This window comes from Sitophilus oryzae, unplaced genomic scaffold (genome assembly GCF_002938485.1).
Source record: "Sitophilus oryzae breed Bouriz unplaced genomic scaffold, Soryzae_2.0 scaffold_1623_pilon_pilon, whole genome shotgun sequence".
NCBI lineage: Eukaryota > Metazoa > Arthropoda > Insecta > Coleoptera > Curculionidae > Sitophilus > Sitophilus oryzae.
In genome coordinates, this window is record NW_022146307.1 from 448,176 (window position 1) to 470,275 (window position 22,100).

The 22,100-nt window shown below is 33.4% G+C and overlaps 1 protein-coding gene and 1 non-coding gene across 4 annotated transcripts in view; both read right to left on the reverse strand.

Annotated features, from left to right (window-relative positions):
• Nucleotides 1–16,218, reverse strand: part of LOC115880426 (protein NDRG3-like) — a 70,125-nt gene extending 53,907 nt beyond the window's left edge. The window contains exons 1-2 of one of the 3 annotated variants that reach the window (XR_004049874.1): nt 16,093–16,217; nt 13,096–13,348 (exon numbers count right to left, since the gene is read on the reverse strand). Coding sequence is in view for 1 of the 3 variants with exons in the window: in XM_030897625.1 (XP_030753485.1) it covers nt 13,096–13,328 (233 nt within the window). In the remaining 2 variants the exon portion in view is untranslated. Of the gene's footprint in view, nt 1–13,095; nt 13,349–16,092 lie in introns of all 3 variants that reach the window. The other 2 variants (XM_030897625.1, XM_030897627.1) reach the window with 2 other exon arrangements.
• An 821-nt stretch (nt 16,219–17,039) lies between these two features.
• Trnai-aau lies at nt 17,040–17,113 on the reverse strand. The gene has a single exon. It is a non-coding gene; the product is annotated as a tRNA-Ile (tRNA).
• Between the last annotated feature and the right edge of the window lie 4,987 nt (nt 17,114–22,100).

Genomic DNA, 22,100 nt, shown 5'->3' on the forward strand with positions numbered 1-22,100 from the left:
TATTTAAGATACTTTGGCTACATATCCAGGAACACCAATAGCCTAGAAAAACTAATTGTGTAGGGAAAAGTGACGGGAAACTTCCCAGACGGAGATCTCCAAACCGTTGATGGGTAGACCAAATGAAGACGATAATAGGCCATAGTTTGCACAAGGCCAGTACTGCTGCGCAAAACAGAACAACATGACATCAATCAAGACACAATCAATGCGATATCATAATGTCACCATACTCTTATAGAGTAAGAGGAAGGAGGAGGAGGAGGTGAAATATCAAGTCTTTTCCAGAGTTACTTTTATCTGTTTTTAATTTTAGGAACCCTGGCAGTCCGCCCAGCATTTAACTCCATTTAACTCAAATTTTTACGTTAAAAGCAGATTATTTTTTCAAATTCTAATCTTCTTCATTATGTAGTTAGTACCAGGCGTACGTTTACATTCCTAAGCTAATCCTTTATTAACTGTTTTAACGAACTAATTGTTTAAACGAATGACCATAATTGATGTTCCGCAAATGCATACTAAACAAACGCAGTTTAGTGCTTCTACGTTGTTTTTTGTTTCAAGGATTCTGCCCTAGATAATGTGGGAAGATAGTATACATGCATGAGAAAATTAGCATTTTATCATTAAATCATGCATCAAAATGTGAGATGCACAAGAATGAAAAATATTTCCTAAACACCGTAAAATTCAGTATGAAAACTAAAAGAATTTTGGACTTCCATTGTCTTTATTTATTTTGCTTATACAACGTTTCTTTCAAAGAAAATTTTTTTTTCGTCCAAAAATTCTTTTATGTTGTAATTTTTTATGGAACTGTGCACTAATTTTACGGTATTAAAACTTTTACGGTATTCAAGAATTTCGGACTTCCATTGACTTTATTTATTTTTTGTTTACATAACGTTTCGGTCAGAAGTATCACTGACTGTGATCAAGTGTGAACTAATTTAAGTCTGACTAACCGTTATCAGTTCAAAATAACAACATAAAAGAATTTTGATATCTTTAAGAAAGTTATCCGTTAAGTATATCCATTATCGAGTAAAATCCGTTATGGTGAAGAAAGTCTTGATACTTAAAAGCTCTAAAACAATGATAGTGTTCCTAATACTACTTTATAACATATAAAGACTATCGATATAATTGGACGAATTTGATATGTGGACTTTCAGATGTTTTTTGACAATTTCTGGGATGGATTAAATAAGGCACGTTTTCTGCTACACAGTAATACACAACTATACAGGGTGCTACAAATTCGAGGTACGAGCATTGGTATCTCGGAAATCGTAATAGATACGATACGATACGATTGGGGCAAAGTTGCGCCTTGGGATGTTCACCAAAATGCAATCAAAAAAGTTTTAAAAATTTCAAGGATCGCTGAGTTTTTTGGAAAAAAACGGATTTTTTTGAAAATCAATTTTATTTTTTCGTTACTTTTTAGAAAATCGAAAAACTAATTGCATATTCTCATAGCCACTTTATTAGGGCTATCTGACAGTATTTTTAGATTTTCAAATTAGCTGATAATTTGTGTGAGATACAGATGCCGACTTCTTTTTTTTAATAGGGACCTGCATTTTTATTGCAGCTTTTGAAGAACTCGGTCTCCTGAGTACAACGATATGCCACACTTTATACTTTTTTTTGTTTTGGGTACTTTAATAACAACAACAAAACTATTTAATTATTATTTAAAATATTTTCAAGTCCGACCCTGGTATATTTCTTAAAATATTTAATCTGATTATATTCATTGCAACAATATTGATCAGCGCTAATTAACATCGAATTAGAAAAAATCGAGTCAATTGAAGATTCAAATAAATAATATCAGCTCAGCAATTTAAAGATATTTTTAACTTTTTTATTGTGAATTTGAAATTCTCAGTGTACGATCTTACAATATGCATAATATTAATTGTAGTTATTATAAATAAATCACCTTCTACAAACTAGTTTCTAATGCTCTACATGTTCGAAAGGATTACCACCTTGCCTATTGCACAAATTTATTATTCTTTCGATTTTATTTATAGCTCTTTGAACATATCTTCTTCTTATATCCTTCGAATGCATTTTGTACTCTTTATTGTAAATGTTGAAAAAATATTGATTTCACTTTACAAATGACGTCAAGTAATGCAATTATTTTTTTTATTGAATTTGATTTTTCGTATTCAATGTTTTACCCCACGTAATTAAATTTGAAGGCTTATCAATATTGTAACGATGAATAATTTAAATACAGGCAGTCCTCGATTTACGTCGTTTCGAGTTACGTCGAACAAATTTTTGTCACTATTCCTCAAAGTTACGTCCCACTGTTTCGAGTTACGTCATTTTTTGAAAAGAACGATCCAAATTTTAAAAGATGTTTGGACATAAACAATAAAATTTTAGCAACATACAAGCAGGGTTGACAGATCCTCATAATGAAAAAGTGGGACAGTGTTGATCGTTACTTAATTAGCAACTATTACGACTTTTGACGATACCCACAATAAAAGTTCCAACCAAAAAAAATAAATATATACTTTCTAAATATGTCTACTTTACTCTCTGGTATTTCTGTAGTTGTCATATTAGTATATATGTATTATATTTACTGTTATATGGATAGTTAAAAATACTTTTTTGATTAGATAATGAAAAAACGGGACTAAAAATACTTGCCCTAATTTGTTTTTCATAAAAAAAAATACTTTTTTTATATTTTTGTTTTTTTTCAGTTTTTTTTTTGTTTCTTGTATTATTATAAGTTTAACTACATTACAATACACTGTTTCTCATACCTCAATTATTTAAAAATACAATAATATTAATATATACAAACCCACATCTCTTTATCTGTTTTATCGTATTTTTATCTTACAAAAGTACCTAACTTCTCCATTTTCTATAGTATCTTATGACAAAATAAGATTCGACTTACGTCGCGGGTCGTTTCGACTTTTGAAGAAAGGATGCTTCACGCTACACCGTAAAGGGTGATTCACGGTACACCGTGACGGGCCGGAGCCGTGCGACGGTGAAGGCACGCCAAACATTGTCAAATGTTATTTATACTTATGCATTCATGCTAAGCCGAGCACGGGCCAAGCTTCGCCGGAACGCGTCCGTGCCCCGTCCGAGAAATGTCGGTGTACATTTTTCCTCGGATCCGCTACGGTCCGGCCCCGTTGCGGCAAACATAAATGAGTCGCCCGGGCTAAATACTTCGTTCATCTACGGGCCTATAGCGGCTGTTTTCTAGCAGTGTTGCCGCACCCAACTTTTAGCGCGTACCACATTATAAACTAAAAATGTACCACTTTGGTACAATTTTTTAAAGCACAACAAAATACATCTGCAAATGACTTTAACCGGTTTGGTCGTTGTGAATTTCTTCATAAATTTCTACATAAAAAAAACTTCCTGGAGAAAGACACAAATCGAGACGAAAAACATGAAATAGAAATTCAGAAAACCCAATTATAAGTATGTATAGGTTGAAGAAATGTAAGTAATTCTAATACTACACACGATACTTGGAAAACTTAAATTTTATTAAAAAAAACGCAAATATAGAAGCATGTTAGAAACAGAAAATTTTTAAGTTTTTTTCTTCGGGTTATTTAATATATGCAACCCTATAGACATTACAACGTTTATAATACGTCGTTAATTAATGCGGATTGTCTCCGAATGGTATCGGTAAGCGCGTTTAATGCAATATCAACGACGATAATTATTAAATATATATTCATTTTTGGTGCGCGTGGGAAATAATTATTATACCGAATCATCCTGGATTTGAAAATGTAGTACCACTGTACCAAATAGAACTAAAAGTATCAAATTTGGTACAAATGTACCACTGCGGCAACACTGTTTTCTAGAATATAATCGGCACGGACATGATAGTCATGATCCCCGTTGTCCACTCGGTGTTGCATATATTGAAGGCCCGGACGTGGCTCGGTGTCTACTTTACGGAACGTGCCCGGCTCGGGTACGGTCCGGTGTACCGTGGATCATCCTTTACACATATACATTCATGCCAGGCTTCGAGCACGATCCGAGCTTCGCCGGAACTCGTCCGTGCCCCGTCCCAGAAATGTCGGCGTACATTTTTTTCTCGGATCCACTCCTTTCCCGCCACGTTGCGGAAAGCATGAATGGACTTTTCCTGGTGCCCCGACTGCAATCTGCAGTTATGGTATACACAAAGTACACTTTTTATCATGTCTGTAGTAGGTAGTGAATCTTACAGCAGTATTTAATGACAGGGAATGCATAAAACTGGACAATGAAAGGATGTAATTAAAAGATAGGTTCTTCATCTTGCCCTTTGAGCAGGTGTTGTTCTTTCTTCATCAACTTTAATTGGTACAACTTCACTTGCGAACAAATGAGAACTTTGGCATTGTTCGTATTAAATCTTCGTGTGTTTATGGGGCTGTGTTTTATAATATACTCCAGAACCAATACAGCCCCATTATCAACTCGGTGTAGCATAAACAGAAGGCCCGGACGTGGCGCGGTGTCTACTTCACGAAACGTGCCCGGCTCGGGTACGGTCCGGGTACCGTGAATCATCCTGAACTTAACCTGCCGTAAGTACGAGGACTGCCTGTATTTAAAAAACAGAGCCGGACTTGAAATTAGTTTAAATAAATTTTGTGTTTAAATGTCCGAAACAAAAAAAAAGTATAAAGTGTGGCATATCATTGTACTCAGGAGACCGAGTTCTTTCAAAATCTGAAATAAAAAATGCAGGTCCGTGTTTAAACAGATTAAGGTGGTCTCTGTATCTCACAAATTATCAATATTTTCAAAAAAATCCGTTTTTTCGAAAAAACTCAGCAATCCTTGAAATTTTTAAAACTTTTTTGATGGCATTTTGGTGAACATCCCAAGGCGTAACTTTGCCCCAATTTAACCATCTTCGTATCTATTACGGTTACCGAGATACCAATGCTCGTACCTCGAATTTGTAGCACCCTGTATACGTCAAAAAGTAGAAATCCCTCAAATGGCAATGGGCAGGACACCTGGCAAGAACGGAAAACAGATCGATCATATAAATTACAGCATGGTAGCCACGAGGAATTAAAGAGACCTAGAAGAAGACCGAACCTGAGATAGGACCATGACATTAAGAAATTAGCAGGGATAACTTGGGCCCGCATAGCCAACAATAGACTATAATGGGCCCAACTAATACAAAGAAAGTATCTAAATATATGAGGAAGGCTACGCAATAATTGAAAATGGTTGAATAAGCTGAAAATGATGATGATGATGATATGCCAAAAAATGAAGTAGCCGTGATGATCAGCAACCCTTCCAAGAAATATGTTTAATTTAAAAAGTTCATATCTCATACTGTATTTTGGAGCCATAAAAAACAAAGCACAAGCTACTACGACTATTACTGCGTTTTGTTTACAAAGAATACATTATGATGATAGGATAATGGACAGGTTTAATCGTTTCTATTAAAAAATTGATATCTAAAAATAAATAGGAGACCAGAGGAACAGAGAAAGGTCGCAGCTTAATTCGATAATGCAGAGTTTTTCCGCACTAAAATAGAACGCAGTTAATGTCCAGAGTGGCATAAATTATTTGAATTTGTGTACTAATGGTGATTTAATTCGCGTCAGAAACACCTGTATCCAGGAGGATTAACGAATTGAAAATAATGAGACCACTATATATCTACGGAATGTTCTACTCTAAACCAGTTCTACTGATATAGAAAGAGTTTTTACATTTAGACAAATCGACATTTAAAAAAATCTAGAAGAAACTTAAAACAGTTGTAGAATTATCGTTGCGGCAATTCGACTAAAAATATTTCAAGATAGAAATGTAACCTGGGTTATTATAGAGGTTATGGGCTAGGGATACGAATATAGTATAAAAATGGGAGGAAGTAGGAGGATTAGTATAGTATAAGGAAATTGGCAGGAATCAGTGCACAACAGAACGCAATGGCGAAGAATTGTAAACTCAGTTAACAACGACAACCAAAAAGTAAGGCGACAACAAAGTAATGAGATTTTTGAATGTCCGGAATGCGTAAGAGAGATAACATCGCGTATTCATCACGCATCACGTATAACATCAGTCACAGGAAAGCTCATGCAAGAAAACTCCTTGCGTAACTATCTTCTGATGCGTGTCAAATACTCGTCAGCGAGTAATGGCAATGAATGAATGAATAAAAAAAATGATACCAACACGTCTACAATTTTTTTTTTGCTTTTTGTAACTTTTTTTTATAATATCTACCAAACCCTTCAATTCTAATAAACCATTTACCCACCGTCGCGTCGGTCTATTACGCTCTCCCATGATCAATTTTTCGTTTCTTAGATTTTCATAAGAACTCCTAGAAAACAATTTAAAGTTGAAATTTTGCCAATATCGAAAAACGCAATTATCTTGGAAACGGTAAGTAGTCGCTCCATTTAAACTATGTTTCGAAAATTCCTAAAAAATCAAAAAAATCTTATTAAATATCTCGGAAACTGAGCATCTTTGAAACACAGTTTGAATGGGGCGAATAGAGAATAGAGCTCCGCTAGCTCTATATCACCTGTAGAGGCCTCACTGGTCGTTCTACATCTGAAAGAAAAATAGTATACAAGGTGTTGCATTTAAAAAAAATGAGATTGAACATTTTAAATATTACGATTTTGGTGACGCCATAAAAATACTTTGTATACGATAAAGTAAATTTTCCTACACGAATTTATTCTAGTATCCTTCATTTGTATCTTTCAGCGAAGTATTAATAAAGTTATTATATTCACTCTAGTTTTTTACCACTTTTCGTATATAATGTTTTTAACCAAAGTTTTTTAGTCAATAAGATATAGAATGGCAACACCGCAGTGTGCTTTAAATAAAGACAGTGTACTATATGCAGAATTTTATGCCGAATCCAGTTATCTACAGAAAATTAATCTAGTTTTAAATCACAAGAAAGTTGTAGAAAATCTCTGAAATAGGTAATATTATAAAAATATGGCATTATATATTTTAATTGTTACCTGCGCGAAATGTGAAAATATTCTGTTTAGAAGGAAGTTTTTACTCGATGATCAATTTTTTTTTATTTTATTTTATTGTGAACTCATATTTTCCTAAATACATATCTGTGAAACTATGGCGAGTGCCACGACTATACTCGGCCTAGTTAATAGACCACGACTATACAGCTACGTCAGTGGTCACGGGAGGCGATAACAAGGTCATATAAAGTGGCAGAAAAAGAACAAAGGATTTGACAAGGAATAAAGCTACTAGTTTCCTTATACTATGATATAATGTAGCGACCAAACGCCAAAATTTTCGAAGTGACTTCCAGGCTTAATTTCAACGTTACACCTTAAAAATTATTTAGAATTAAAAAAATAGGCCCCCTTATAAAAACACACGGATTTTTGTAGCTCGACCGCACTATTAGTTCATGGAAGAAGATATGTGAGTAGATACTTCCACTTATCAATGTATTTATTCAAAAATAATGTTCATAATTAATACAAAATTATAGAATATTAGTTCCATTAGATGTATCTGAAATGTTTCAACATATGTATAGTGCCCGTGCTTATCGTCCTAATGTTCCCTTTACAAGAACTTACCTAGAAAAGCCGAATCGATATCGGACCGCTTTAATGTACGGCAAGGGCAATTTATATTCCTAGCAAAACTAAAGTTATTTCCTACGGTTTGGATCTCTAGCGTACCTACTTTATTAGCTATTTTATGTACTGACGTAAGATACGCCATGGCCATATGAATAAGCTGCGGCAATATGGAAGCCAAAGCATTTCTTTTCTTTTAACATTATTAGTTCTTTTTCTTTTATCAATTTGTTAGTTGTTTAGGTTGAGTTCCTTTTATCAGTTTGTTAATTAGTGTTTTTATCCATATGCATTTATTTTACTTGGTAAATTTTAATTTAATTAGGTATTTGGAATTTTTTTGGATTTCCAAAATATGAAGCTGTAACTATTCTATCTATAAGGTGATTATCTAAATCTAAAAGATATTATTTTTTCAGAAATATGCTGGGTCACGTAAACTAGTGTCTCAAATATGAAATAGGACTTGATCTCTAATTTTTTACGAGGATACATAGGATCCCTATACAGGGTGAGTCTTGAATAAGTGAAAATATTTTAAGGGGCAGTACATTTTGACCCCAGAAACACGATTATTAGTTTTTTTCGTGAAAAAAAATTGAAAATTTGGATTTTTTAGTTTTTAGTCAAAAAACATAATTTTTTGACAATATAGCAGTATAGGTAGTAGATTAAATTTACAAGAAAGAAACTCCAGAAAAGATCCAGTGGTTCGGTTACTTTGGCTTAATTTTTTTTTTAATTTTCATAGTACAATAACTGGGTTATTTTGGACTTCTTCGAAAAACGGTAAAAAGAAAATATATTTCTTTTATCGAGATCTACCAACCCTGAAAATATTTGCACTTATTTAAGACTCACCCTGTATAACACAAATAGGTATATCAAGATTCAGAAATTCAGTAGTTTTGTTTTTAAAATGATATCTAAACTGCATTGAAATGTCCTGTATTATAGAAAATCTTTTACGACAAATCGAAATTTCAGGAAATTTTTATTTCCGTCAATTGTAATTAGGTGATATTTTTTTCGGGCATCCATCTTTTCGGGTAATTTTCATTCGGCCAACTGATATTCCAGTGACAACGAATGAAACGTTTTATTAAAATACTAGCGTGTACCAGCGACTTCGTTCGCGTCGAATTAATCATTTGTAATGGTGATGATAAAGCAAAGCAAGAATTTCCATTAACATACAAACTGGATAAAATTTTCTCACATTTATGTCAGCATGAGAAAAAACAATATGGCGATATTATTATATAACTTGATAATATTTGAAGGGTAGTTTCATCTCGTTGGAATTTGACTTTCGAAAAATCCGTTTGCCAAAAATAAGCTTTTTACGTCAAGCAGTTTAAGCAGAATCGTGGTTAAGAAATTACCCAACTTTTTGGAACACCCTGTACGATTTTTTAAAAAATTTCAAAATATGTAAAAACCTAAATAAATTATGTTTGCCCAAGCGTTTTCCCGAAAGACTAACCGTTTTTTAAATAACAAATATTGTAATATTTGAGGAGCGTTTTCACCCTCTTGGAATTTGAGATTCGAGAAACCCCTCCTTATCGAACCTCTGCACCCCACAGTCAATCCGTTTGCCAAAAATCAGCTTTAAACATCAAGCAGTTTAAAGCAGAATCGTGATTACTCAATGGTCATATTTTTATGAAACACCCTGTATAAATTTATAAAAATCTTAAAATATGTAAAACAACAAAATAAAATATACGTGTTTAAGAGTTTTTTCCGAAAAACTCACCGGTTTTTAAATAAAAAATATTTTAATATTTGAAGAATAGTTTCACCCTCTTAGAATTCGAGTTTCGAAAAATCCTTTCTTATCGAATCTCTACACCCTATAGTCAATCTGTTTTCCAAAAATCAGCTTTTTACGTCAAGCGCTTTAAGCAGGATCGTAATTAATCAATGACCAGATTTTTCGAAACACCCTGTATACATTTATAAAAACTATGCTTACATTTTTGCTCTTTACTATCAAAAGCAGATAAATTTTCGTGGACCCCCATTAACATCTTATGGACCCCCATTTTTTGTTCACGCCTACGTAGACCCCCAGCAAGTCTCCCGTGGACCCCTGGGGGTCCACCTGGACCACTTTGGGAATCACTGCTCTACACCTTAGAATCAATCTGTATGCCAAAATTGAGCTTCTTACGTTGAGGGGTTTGAGCAGGATCGTGATTAATCAGTATGTCAGGCACTTAAGGATTTTATATATTAGTATAGGTAGATGTTTCACTTATACTAACTTTTCCCTCAAAATTTCATTCGAATCGCTAAAAGCACTTCAAAGAAAATTAAAATAAATCGAAAAAAAAATTGAAGACTTTAACCCCCTGTAGCTACGAAACAAAGTAGAATCGGACCTATGTTGATATAAAAAATAAATATTGATTTTACGTGGGAAATCACATCCTCACAAAAGATTAGGCATGTGTTTTGAGACCCTGTATGTATTGATAGGTGTCCTGAAAACGGTTTATGACTATAAAAACCGTGACCTTAAATCGATTGATTCATTTTATAAATAGGCTAAAAATAAATGAATAAAATACCCTTTATTATATTTGGCTTACTAATAATATACGGCCTACATCGTAACACAATTCATAATAATTTCTATTTGCTATCATTATGCTAAAGATCTACTAAAATACGAGTATTGTCTCCATTAAATATTGATTAGTAAATATTAAACAAATAATAACTACAAAAAGCACCAAAATGAGAAAAACAAATAAAAGCCGAGAAACAACAAACAAAGGCAACACTAGATGATTTATTATTAATTTCAAAATTCGATTTTTACTATGCATACTTACATATTATTACGATTGAAGTATTATAACCTGATATTTAATGTTTCAATTTCCCTTTCTCGCGTTTTGTTTGTAAGGTCGTAATCGATACCAACGGCATGGCATAATAATAAAATTATAATAGACTGAAGAAAATGAAAGAAAATTTGGACCGTTTTCCTTTAATTTAGATTGATATCTTTCTTAAATGCTTTAATATTTTTCGTGCCCACTTAACACTTCATAAATATTGCTTTATATTTAATGGTTTTATTTTCTCTATTGGACAACACCAATTAAATACATTGCTTGTAGTAAATTTCCATGTCATAATTAATAAACTTACATTAATAGAACAAATTAGTTAAGTGTTTTATCGTATGTTTTGAATTAGGGACCAACAGAATCCGTAACAATTTGTGGCAGAACTGGGATATCAAAGGAGTTTTAAATTTTAAGAAGAAATTAATTGGATTTTGAAGCTTTGACCGGATTTGAGAATGTTTATGGATGGGGCAAGAGAAGAAAATGGAGGAAGTAAGCAAATTATTAAGAGATTTCATAGAAAATATGAGAAAAGAGAAACCAGAGGAACAAGAAAGACTAGGTAAAGAACAAGAAAAGTGAGCCCGATTAGAAAAAGAAAAGGAAGAAGAAAAATTACTACATCAATAAGAGCAAAACCGCCGACAAAAAGTCAAGAAATTAGACAAGAACGGCTGAAGAAAATTTTTGAAGATTTAGAAGGCTTAGAAAGAGACGTAACAACATCGTGAAGACTCGAAGACTGTGGCCAGTGGTAGATAACAAAAAGACAAAAACTACTAGAGCACAAAAAGAACCTAATAAATAATTGTAGGTGTCGTCACTGGAAACTGCCCCACAGGGGTAAACCAATCTTAAGTGTTTTATAGTGTGTTTTGAATTAAGGACCCACGGAATCCGTAACAATTTGTGTCAGAAGTGGGATTTTAAAGAATTTTTATATTTTAAGAAGAAATTAAGTGGATTTTGAAGATTTTAGACCGGATTTGAATTTTTATGGTTGGGGAAAAAGAACAAGCAAAGAAAATGCAGGAAGTAAGCAAATTATTAGGATATTTTATGGAAAATATAAGAAAAGAGATACGTAAAAAAGGAAAAGAGCGAGCTCGATTAGAAAAAGAAAAGAAAGAGGAAAAATTACGTCATCCAGAAGAACAAGACCTCCTACAGAAAATTCTAGAAAATCTAGAAATTAGACAAAGACGGCTGGTGAAAATTGTTGAAGGTTTAGAAGGTTTAGAAGCGCATCATCAGAGAGAAAATCAAGATAAATACGAAATTACCCGAAAAAACATGTGCTTGAATTAGAAAATGGAGTGCTAAAATCAATTAGAAACTTTAAGATATTAAAAAAAATTGGCGCAGGGAGGCACGTATACGTATAGCCGCCCATACTAAAATATGTTAATAAAAAGTTGGTAGGCAGTTCCTTTGGTTTCAATTATCTCAAAAACTGCGACTTTGACTGATTTTGATGTTATTACAAATTTTGTTGCAAATATTATTCCTAATCTTAAATTGAAAACCGCGTTTCACTAGCTACTGTAATTTTGGAGTTACAATTTTTTCAAATTTTTAACCACCTCCCATACCCCCTTACCAACCCCCCACCACACCAAAAACTAATAGCCAGATTCTCGGGTGCCACAGTATTTTTGTGCCAAATTTGGTTAAAATCGGTTTAGCGGTTTTTGAGTTATCGTGTTACAGACAGACGGACAGACAGACAGACAGATAAGATACCTCCAAGACGTAAAATGATGATAGAAATTTCTATCTATAAATATCACATCTTTCTTCTTGACTGCACACTTCATTTAATGGATTGAAAAGTGACAATTTAGTTTACAATTAATACTCCGATCTCTAATCTGAAAAAATGTCACTTTCTAGCGAAAAGCCTGCACTTACCGATAAATCCAACTAAATTACTAGTTAAGTCTATTACGCTGTACTGTTCGGATCGCTCTTAGGGAACGGGAAGCGGGTGTATGGCCGAAGGAACTACATATTTCAGAAATCTGCCTAAGGTTTAGCCCGATCCTGTCGTGTTAAGCCATACCCAAAATTCCAAACACACGTTCTTTGAATAAGGATTGATTAAGGTTTGCAAAGCTTTAGCATTTGCCGTAAAATAGCGAGCAATTTATTACAAAACCATATAAATTATATATCACTGTAATCACAAAACTTAAATCTAGTTCAGTATTATAACGAAATTTTAAATTATGTCTTTATTTTCGAGAAAATTTAGTCCAAACATTCAGAAATATTTTGTTGATGTTTGATTATCAAAATCTTAAAAATAAAGAAGTTGTCTAAAAATGTGCTACAATACGGATATAATATAATCCTTCATCTTTAATTTCCTTCTTCATTTGTGTAAAAATACCTATAGCCAGTTTTACATAAAACGTTAAATGCCCAACGCTTATTTTGCTACTTTTTCGGATTACAAACCAAACCAAACTGCTTTATGAAAGTTATTATTAATAACAATAAATCATCCAGCGTTGCCAACACTACTACCACCACCTCCCGCACCAACACCATCCACACGTTCCTCCATAACCTACCTGCTTGCTGCCACGACCACGGCTCTTCTTCCGGTACCACCCACCTGTTCCAGAAGCGGTTCCCTCTTCTCCCTGACTGGTGTTGCGGCAACGCTCAGCCCCAAGACCCTTTTCAGGCCGTCCAGCAGCCCCGGGACGGCCACCGTGCCCGTGGTGGGGCGGTACACGTTCTCCGTGGCCCCCCTGGACAGGGAGGCGTACGCGCCGCTGCCCTGCACTGCGGCAGCCTTCATGCTGCCCACCTAGAATAGGCCTGCGGACACGGGCCGATGTATGTGTATGTACAGGGTGGGGAAGTTCAGCCGAATGGGGGTTAGTGAGGGAATATAGTAGTGAGACACGAAAGAATACCATATTATGAGGCTCAAGGCTAGTCCACTTTAAACAGAGGGAAAAGGCTTATTCTGCCTCCAGTATCGCGTTAAGATAAATTGGTTCAGGCAATTGGGACGGCCGGTAAAGACATCATCAAGAAGCGCATTTATCTGTGACTATGTGTGTTTTCTTTGAATACATTCTCTTTTTCTGTGTTTTCTTTGAATATTGTTTATTAATCGAGTGATCAAAAAGCCGCACTTGCTCCCTATTAAAATTGTACAGTTCTTTTCGCATGACAGAGATTAATGACTAAACGAATGTTCGCACGATTTTTATAGATCGCGAAATATTCGTAAAAATAGTAAAAATAACGCGCGACAAAAGCCGGGAGCGCGCGCTGCGTGTTCGCGTCGCAGCGCACCATTGTAAACGCACCTTTAGATTTCCTTTTCAGTGGCCAAATACCCAACTTATTTCTAGAAATGTCGCAACAGTATAGATATTATTACCAATTTCTGTGTTATGAAGTGTATATGTTAAGCTTATCGGTTTTCCTGCATCCCACACTATACATATTATGATAAAAGTTCCCTAAAAATTTGAATAAATTTAATTTTCAGGGAATGAATATTTGAAAACGGTAAGGAAGCCTTGTTCCACTTATAAGACCTCACTTAGAATGCCCATTGAGTTTAAAACTACTTTACCTAAGAGTATCAGGTAGTTATACTTAGATTTAGAACATATTCCCAAAAATTCACCTATCGAAAAAATACCAGTCAGTTTCTTTAAAAGGTTAAAAGCTTACAATAACCACACAATTTCATAAATTACTTAAAGAAAGAACTTTTATTAATAACTTAACCAAACCAAACTTTATATTAGTTGTTTCTTTAACATTTTTTTCTTATTTCTTATTTCTTTTTCTCTATAATTTCATCTTCGCTTTTTTTTTAGTCGGGATATCTTATAAAAATAAAAGTTTTCTAATTTTTCCCGGAAATTTTTTATATCGTATATTTATTTACGTTACTTTCCAATAAAATTTTCCGTATTTATTCAATCCAAATTTGCCTGTGGAGGCTAGAAGCTAATGTAAATAAATGTAAAATATTTTGTTTGAAATAAAATAATTATTTCAGCTCTAAAACATAATACAAAAAGTTGTAAATGTAACTAAATATTTATATTAGAGCCTAAAGCCCCATCTACACATAGCGCTTTACCTGTTAGTCTTACCTGTTCAAACTTAACCCGCCTTAAAATTTTATCTGTCAGGTAATAATTTATGTCTAGACGGGGCTAAGACAAAAGGCCGTGTCTAGAGATCTACAGAAAGAAGTTCCGTCACTGCCGTCAACTATCAGTATCTACTAAACAGACCGGTAAAATGTTGTGTAGATGGGACTTTATCCGTATATAAAGTTTTAATATTAAAATATATGAAACGGGTTTCTGAAAAAAAAATGTAAAAAAAGGATATAAAATCGTTTCAATCTAGTTAGTAATGTATAGTATGTACTTTAATTCAACCTAATTTAAATTTAACTAAGTAATAGTTAACCTATAGTTTATGTTATTTTAGAATTTCTGTTGTTACTTTAAATTAACATTTTGACTACCTAATTCTACAATATACAAACCAAACCGTAAGTTAAATCTAGTATTTTTACTAAAATTGTCTACCAAGTTTGAGAACAAACATAAAATGTGTAATTAATTTTAAGTTTGTAGTTGTGCCACAATTATTAAGTGTCAGAGTACCTATCTTTTTGGGTAATAATAAGTTTGTATGTAACAACTCTAAAATGACAATCACACTTAATTTAAAATACCAGTACTACCCAATAAATCCCTCAAGTGTATAAATTCATAAATTGTAATATTCTCCTACCTAAACGAAATTTTAATTCAAGATTAGGTATATTTAATTATGATTAAAACAAATATCAGTTCTAATAAGTAGTTTCTCTAAATGGGCATTCTACACTCGGCTGAACTTCAACATTAAAATTTGAAAAACTGAAAACATTCATGCCAAAAATTTGAACCTGCTGATCAGATAGTTACCTAAATATCATATTATTTAACATCTTCAATGGATGCGGTTTGGTGAGTTAAGTGAAATCGGTTAAAACTAGATTTACACCAGATTCAGTTGGTGGAAATAAAACGCAATATTTTCCTCCGAATTAATGAAGAAAAATTGTTTACAAAATACCAATTGATCTGGGACATAAAATACAATAAAAGTAGGTACTAAATCTATTCATAAGATTTTTTCATGAAAATTATTTAGCAACAAAATCACTGATTCTTTTTTAACTCAGCAACTTCAAAGAAATAAGTATAAAACAAAAAACATAAAAAAGGGACTTGAACATGCTATTGCAAGGTTACATTTTGTAAATCAGCCGCCAGATATTAAAAACAAACAATGCTATTAAACAATAAACTATAATTGTTTATAACTAGCGCAAATACGTAACGAATGAAACAAATTATGTTCGGAAACATTTTTAAGTATACACCATCTATTTCTAATAGAAAATAGCTAACTTATTTCCCTGTAACTCATGATATTGATTTTTCCTAATACATTCTGAACGACAACTCCCAAAATATGAATAATATACCCAAAAAACACTAAGATAATACTACTTAATCATTAGAGCTTACCTAAACTATCTTAAGAAACTGTTTATTTCAAGTTTTGTGATTTTTCTCGGGTAAAAACGCTCAGAGAAGTTCTTCAACGGCGAGGTACAATCGAAACTGACGTTTATCTACTGATCTACTTCGTCAACTGTCAAATGCAACCTGCTTTTTGATTGGTGATTCACTTGTCAGGCGGTCAAAAATGGCATTGAATAATTTAAATTTACTAAAATTATTTTGTTTAAAAAAGTTCTATGCAATTTATTTGGTTCTGTTTATTTTCTACTAAAATAGCAAAGATAATTTCTTGTATCTCGATAAGCCTACGACGTTGTCATGTTTATACATTCTACAAAATCATTAAAAAAAGTCATTTTGATTTGCCTCATATACACATAAAATTTTATATTAATAATTTCCAACTATATCACTTAAAAAGAACAACAAATATAGCTAGAAAATAATAAATAAAACATTAAAAATAAATTAGTTTTGCGTTACTGGCAACCTCTGATGTGATTTATTGGGATATCGATCAGCGCTAGTACATGTGGCGACATCTGTACCCTGAATCAGAGACTAGGTAAAGGGAACCTAGAAATCTAAAAAGGTATTAAAGATCAGTTCTAGATATTGTGTATAGATGGCAACATAGTATTAAAAGGTATTCAAAAATGCATATTATTATTATTTTATGAGCTTTGATATTATGAAAATACTTCTTGAGTAATAATTAATATGCAATATATTTTCTTGTTATTTTATCATTTTGAGTTTGTACAAAAACTGAATTTAATAAAGGAGTTTTATTTAATGTTTCGTACGCACTACAATTAATTTAGATTTTTAAATTAAGACGTTAGAAATAAAAATATAACTGAAAATATAATAAATAAATTAGTTAAATTAGGAAGATATTTTTAATTTTCAATGAAATTATTTCTGCAAAAAAAAAACAAAAAAATGTGTGGCCCATGAGGGGATCGAACCCGCGACCTTCGCGTTATTAGCACGACGCTCTAACCAACTGAGCTAATGGGCCAGATGACAAAAGTTACCTTTTGGTAGGTGATATAACAAGGAAAATTTTATTATGTTCTATTTTAAATTTTGTTACGGGAGCTATACAAGATAGGCATAATATTAAATTTAAATTTAAATGTGTATTGCTCGAAAATTTATTACATTTATAGCTTTTATTATTGTGTAGTAGCATCCAGCAATTCTAGTATCTACTAATGAATAAGGGCTCCAAAAGTAGGTAGATCTATCTACCTATTTTATATGCTACAATACAAAAATCGAAAATCTAAGAAAGTTTGAATGCTTATTAAGCAAAAACTAGATGGATATAAAGCGGAAAAGGGTGAATAAAATTAAACCAAAACAGTCTCAATAGTGTGTGATTCCTCGATAAAAAACGAAATAAACTTGAAATGTTTTAGGGGATGCGATGAGGTAGGACAGTGGCGGATACAGCGGGGGGACCATCGGGCCCCCCCCCCCTCTAAAATCTATAAATTGGGTTAAATATTTGCCTTTTTGGTTAAAAATGGCGCCTAAAAAACATATTCTACATTACTTTTTATTTGGGCCCCCCCCTAAAACAAATTTCTGTATCCGCCCCTGAGATAGGACCTGTAGATGATACAACACGCAACACGAGAGTTTGGAGTAACAAATAATGTGCACATCACAACACATCAACAACTTTTCACATCACTTTACATAATCGTACGATATTATTAAATATGTTTTAATAAGTATAGTTTAAGAAATATTAATAAATAAATAAAAATATGTTTTACGCCTACGTTAAAAAAACATATTAAAAATACAAGAACCTGTCCTGAAATAAAAACTACTAACTAAAGTAGTAAACTAAGGTACCTATATTTACTACAGTTGGTCTGTACTTACTTGGGTATAAATATCGTAATCTTAGGTCATACAGGGTGTTCAAAATTAGAGAACGTACCCATAATGCAAAGCAAATGTATGTAAATATTGTTAATAAAAAAAAGTTTTTGGGATAACCTCAGAATATTACCGTCACTTTTTTCTGTTTAATTTCTACAATGAAAAAAAAACATATAAAACGAAAAAACTAACATTGTACTAGATTTTTTAAACATAATATGACATACAAATAACTAACATACCAAATTTAATTTTTTTTTATAAAAAAAATAAAAAAGTTAGAGGGGCGAACCATTCTTGAGAAACATTATAATTGTGGTCCTAGAAAATAATATACTTTCTCTATAAATAAATAACATCAGAGAAAAAAAAAACAATCTCAATTGACTATAAAATGCTTCAATAGACGAAAAAATTATACATTCACAACAATAACGCAAATCGGAACTCCTAAAAATTCAAACTCGCGTATAGAGTTTACAAAATCACAATCGCAGCAAAATCGCAAATCGCAACAAAGCTGCAAATCGCAGCTATATACCAGTAATACTGGTTGTCTATATTGAAACTTGCAAATAGAAGAAATCTTAATCGTAGTTTTCTATGAGAGCCAATCGCAGGTTGCGATAGCGATTTTAAAATCGCTGCAGTTGGATCGGAGTTTGCGATTTATTGCTCATCTCTACTATTAAGCAGGGGTGGATGGCCCATATGGGAAAACGGGAAAATTCCCGGTGGGCCGGTGGAAAGATGGGCCGGTGGGCCGGTCCCGATCAGAGCCCAAAAAAGATTGTATTAGCAATTGCTTTTATACATAAACACCAATTTGTAAAATAACTATTATAAAATGTCTTTCTTTGAGACACTTATAATTTTAATAATCATCTGTTGTTTGTTCGGTTTGAAAATTTTTATTATACAAGGTGAGTCTATAAGTGCAAATATTTTCAGGGCTGGTAGATCTTAATAAAATAAACATAATATATTCTCTTTATCGAGTTTCAAAAAAGTCCTATCGAGTTATTAAAGTTTGGAAATTGAAAAAAAAAATAGATTTATTTTTTAAAAAAATTGAGCCACCTTCGGTATTTGCATTTCTTTTAGTGCCGTAATATCAGAGATTAAGAAACTACACCGTAGGGGAAAATTTGCGCTGAACAGGAAGTTCTAAAACGTTTTCTAAAATATACAGGAAAATTTAAAAGAAAAGCTCGATTTTTAACATCTATTTTTGTAAAAAAACTCATAGACGAGTTCCTGGGGTCGAAATATATACCACCCCTGAAAATATTTGCACTTATATGACTCACCCTGTATAGTTTTGCCCACTATTCTTTTATTAATAACTAGACTGGCAGCAAAAAAAAAGAATGAATAGCATTAGGTAAATTTAAATAGTCTCGATCTAAATGTATACTAAGAATACGGTAGCGTAGATTGACAACTGGGGGCCTCGGTGCAATATTTTTCGAGCTCCCCTTTGTAAAAAAGTAGACGAATTTGACGCGAACTCTGCGGTTGACGGAGAAAACATATCTATACTTGGTTTGAATTGGGGACGGACTGGAAAGCCAAGTCTGAGAACTAAAAGCCAAGTCTAAATTGTTGTTTAAAATGTTGCTAAAATGAATTTTTAAAAAATTACTGAGACAGTAGAGAAGAGAAGGTTTAAACTAGATTAGATAATAAAATATTAATATGTCTCGAAAATCCAAATATTCTTATTATGGAGTGTAACAACATTACATGAGAACAAATTTATATCCGCTGGCTAGGTATTGCCTAGGTTTTTTTCGTTTGAGTCATGGCATTATTATACAAGATGCCAAATGTAGAAAAGTATAGAGGAAAAGTTTCGTGATAAGAACTATATAATAACCTAAAAAATGCTGCAGTTTTAATGCCGACCTCATTCAGTTAAAAACACGTGTACATGGGGAGGCTGCGGCTGTAGCAGAAAAGAGAGAATTTCTTTCTACAATGTGTAAGAAGTATATACCCGAAAAGCTAAAAGTAATGCATTTCACAGAATATTGGGTCAGCTGAATAGAATGATCAGGAAGTCTTATATTGTTTCAAAATCGTGACTCAAAATCGTAGCCTATTCAAGATCAAATTACCGTTATCGATAATGGAAATAAAGTAGTAGAATCCTGTAAAACTGAGCCATTTTGTAGTAAAAATTCAGATATCCGACCCAATATTGGTCTTTACGAAAATTTTGATCAAGACGATTTATTTTTATTTTTAAAACCGGAGACAAAAGAGCTTTTTCGCACGAGCGAAAAACACCCTTACTTATATATTAATAAATAAAATATGTTTCTTCGTTATGGTCATTTTGTTTTTGTGGATTTGGGCCGGTTGCCTGTTTTTCCCGGGCCGGTTCCACTTCCCCATCCACCCCTGCTATTAAGCGATCGGATGAAAGCGCGTTACGATCTCAGATCTAACTCTACGGGTTTTCAACGGTTTATGCCACTGCTTTTATCACTCTAAACCAGCTCCGAAACCAAACCGACCCGTTTTTTACCTCCAATCCTTAGCACCACCACGATCGACTTCCTCCTGCCATCGGCCCGCCGTATTTATGGCCGGCAGGGCACAGGCACACAGGTTAAACGGCAGATTGGAAGTTGGATGGGGGGAGTGTGGGAAGGGCTCCTGGGGGAACACTTCCCGATTTTATTACGGGAGAAACGGGCGATATGTATGGAGAAATCGCGCGCCCGAGTAGGCAAGGTGATGGACGGGCAGGTGAAGAATGCGGTGGGAGAATAAAAATGTGTTGATTTTGCATGAGGTTGAGCGAGGATATAGTTTAAAATGTACTGCATTCCTGACAATTTTAATGTAATAAGTATGTAGTTATAAAGATTTTAATTTGATTAGATCCGATTAATAGAAAACTGCTGGTACGGTGGATGGTAGGTACTGTTAGTAGTTCAAGAGACCTTTCTCAGAGTGCAAACTCAAAAATCTGGAAGACTACATCCGTAACCTGACTAAGGACACTCTAAGGACACTCCAAATGAATCAGTAGTTTGTAATTTGTAACACATAATGAAGGTAAATTTTATTTTAATATTATGACCAAGATCACTTTTCTGAGTGATCAGTCTGAAGATGAAAGCTACATGATATCTAAAATTTTCGTTATCCATCACTATTAGAGAAAAAAGTACTTTTTTAAACACCAAGGAGATTAAAATCGGATCATCCAAAACACAGATATCAACATTTGAATGTAAAAAAATTTAACCACCATTCCTACACTTAATTTGTGAAAATACATAAAAATAGTCTTTAGCAAAAAAGTGTGTAGCTGGTTGAAGAGATATGTCCCATACAGCACGTCCAAATGAAATTACGTTTCTACACGGGAGACACATGAGAAACAAAATATGTTAAAGTGAACCTTAGTGTTCATCTAGTTCTAACATATACATATGAGATACACGCAGGTTTTTTTTATTTTTAGTGATACTTCGTATCATATGTGTGCCTATAGTACGCATCTTGTAAAAATGTGACGTATACACATAATATAAATTATCTATATAGACACTTTGTAATAGTTTACTGTTGTGTCTACATTCTAGCCAGAAATGAAGGTGTGCGCACGCGCAGGTAGCCTCAGCGTAGATACACCGACCAAGTGTATCTTATGTGTCCTCTCTCCTTTCTCCTTTCTAAGAGTTGTTAGCAGCCATTATTGTTTTATCATTCGGAAGCTCTATATAAATGTTCTGTTTGTGTAGTGTAGTTTAAATGATATTTTAAGGTAAGCCAGTGGCGGATACAGGGGGAGGGCCCATGGGGCCCGGACCCCCCCCTAAAGCCTGTGAATTGTGTAAAATATTAGGCTTTTGGGTTAAAAATGGCGTCCTAAAAAGCATAATCTACATTGCTTTTCATTTTGGGCCCCCCCTAAAATAAATTCCTGTATCCACCCCTGAGGTAAGCACAAGTTTTTAATTACCTTGTTAGTTGTTACACCTTCTTAAGAGTATTATTAATATTATAGCAGCGACTCTTCCCTTACTCGATACCCAATTTACCAAATTTTGACTCCAATGAATGAAAACTCCAAATATTCTCGTATAATG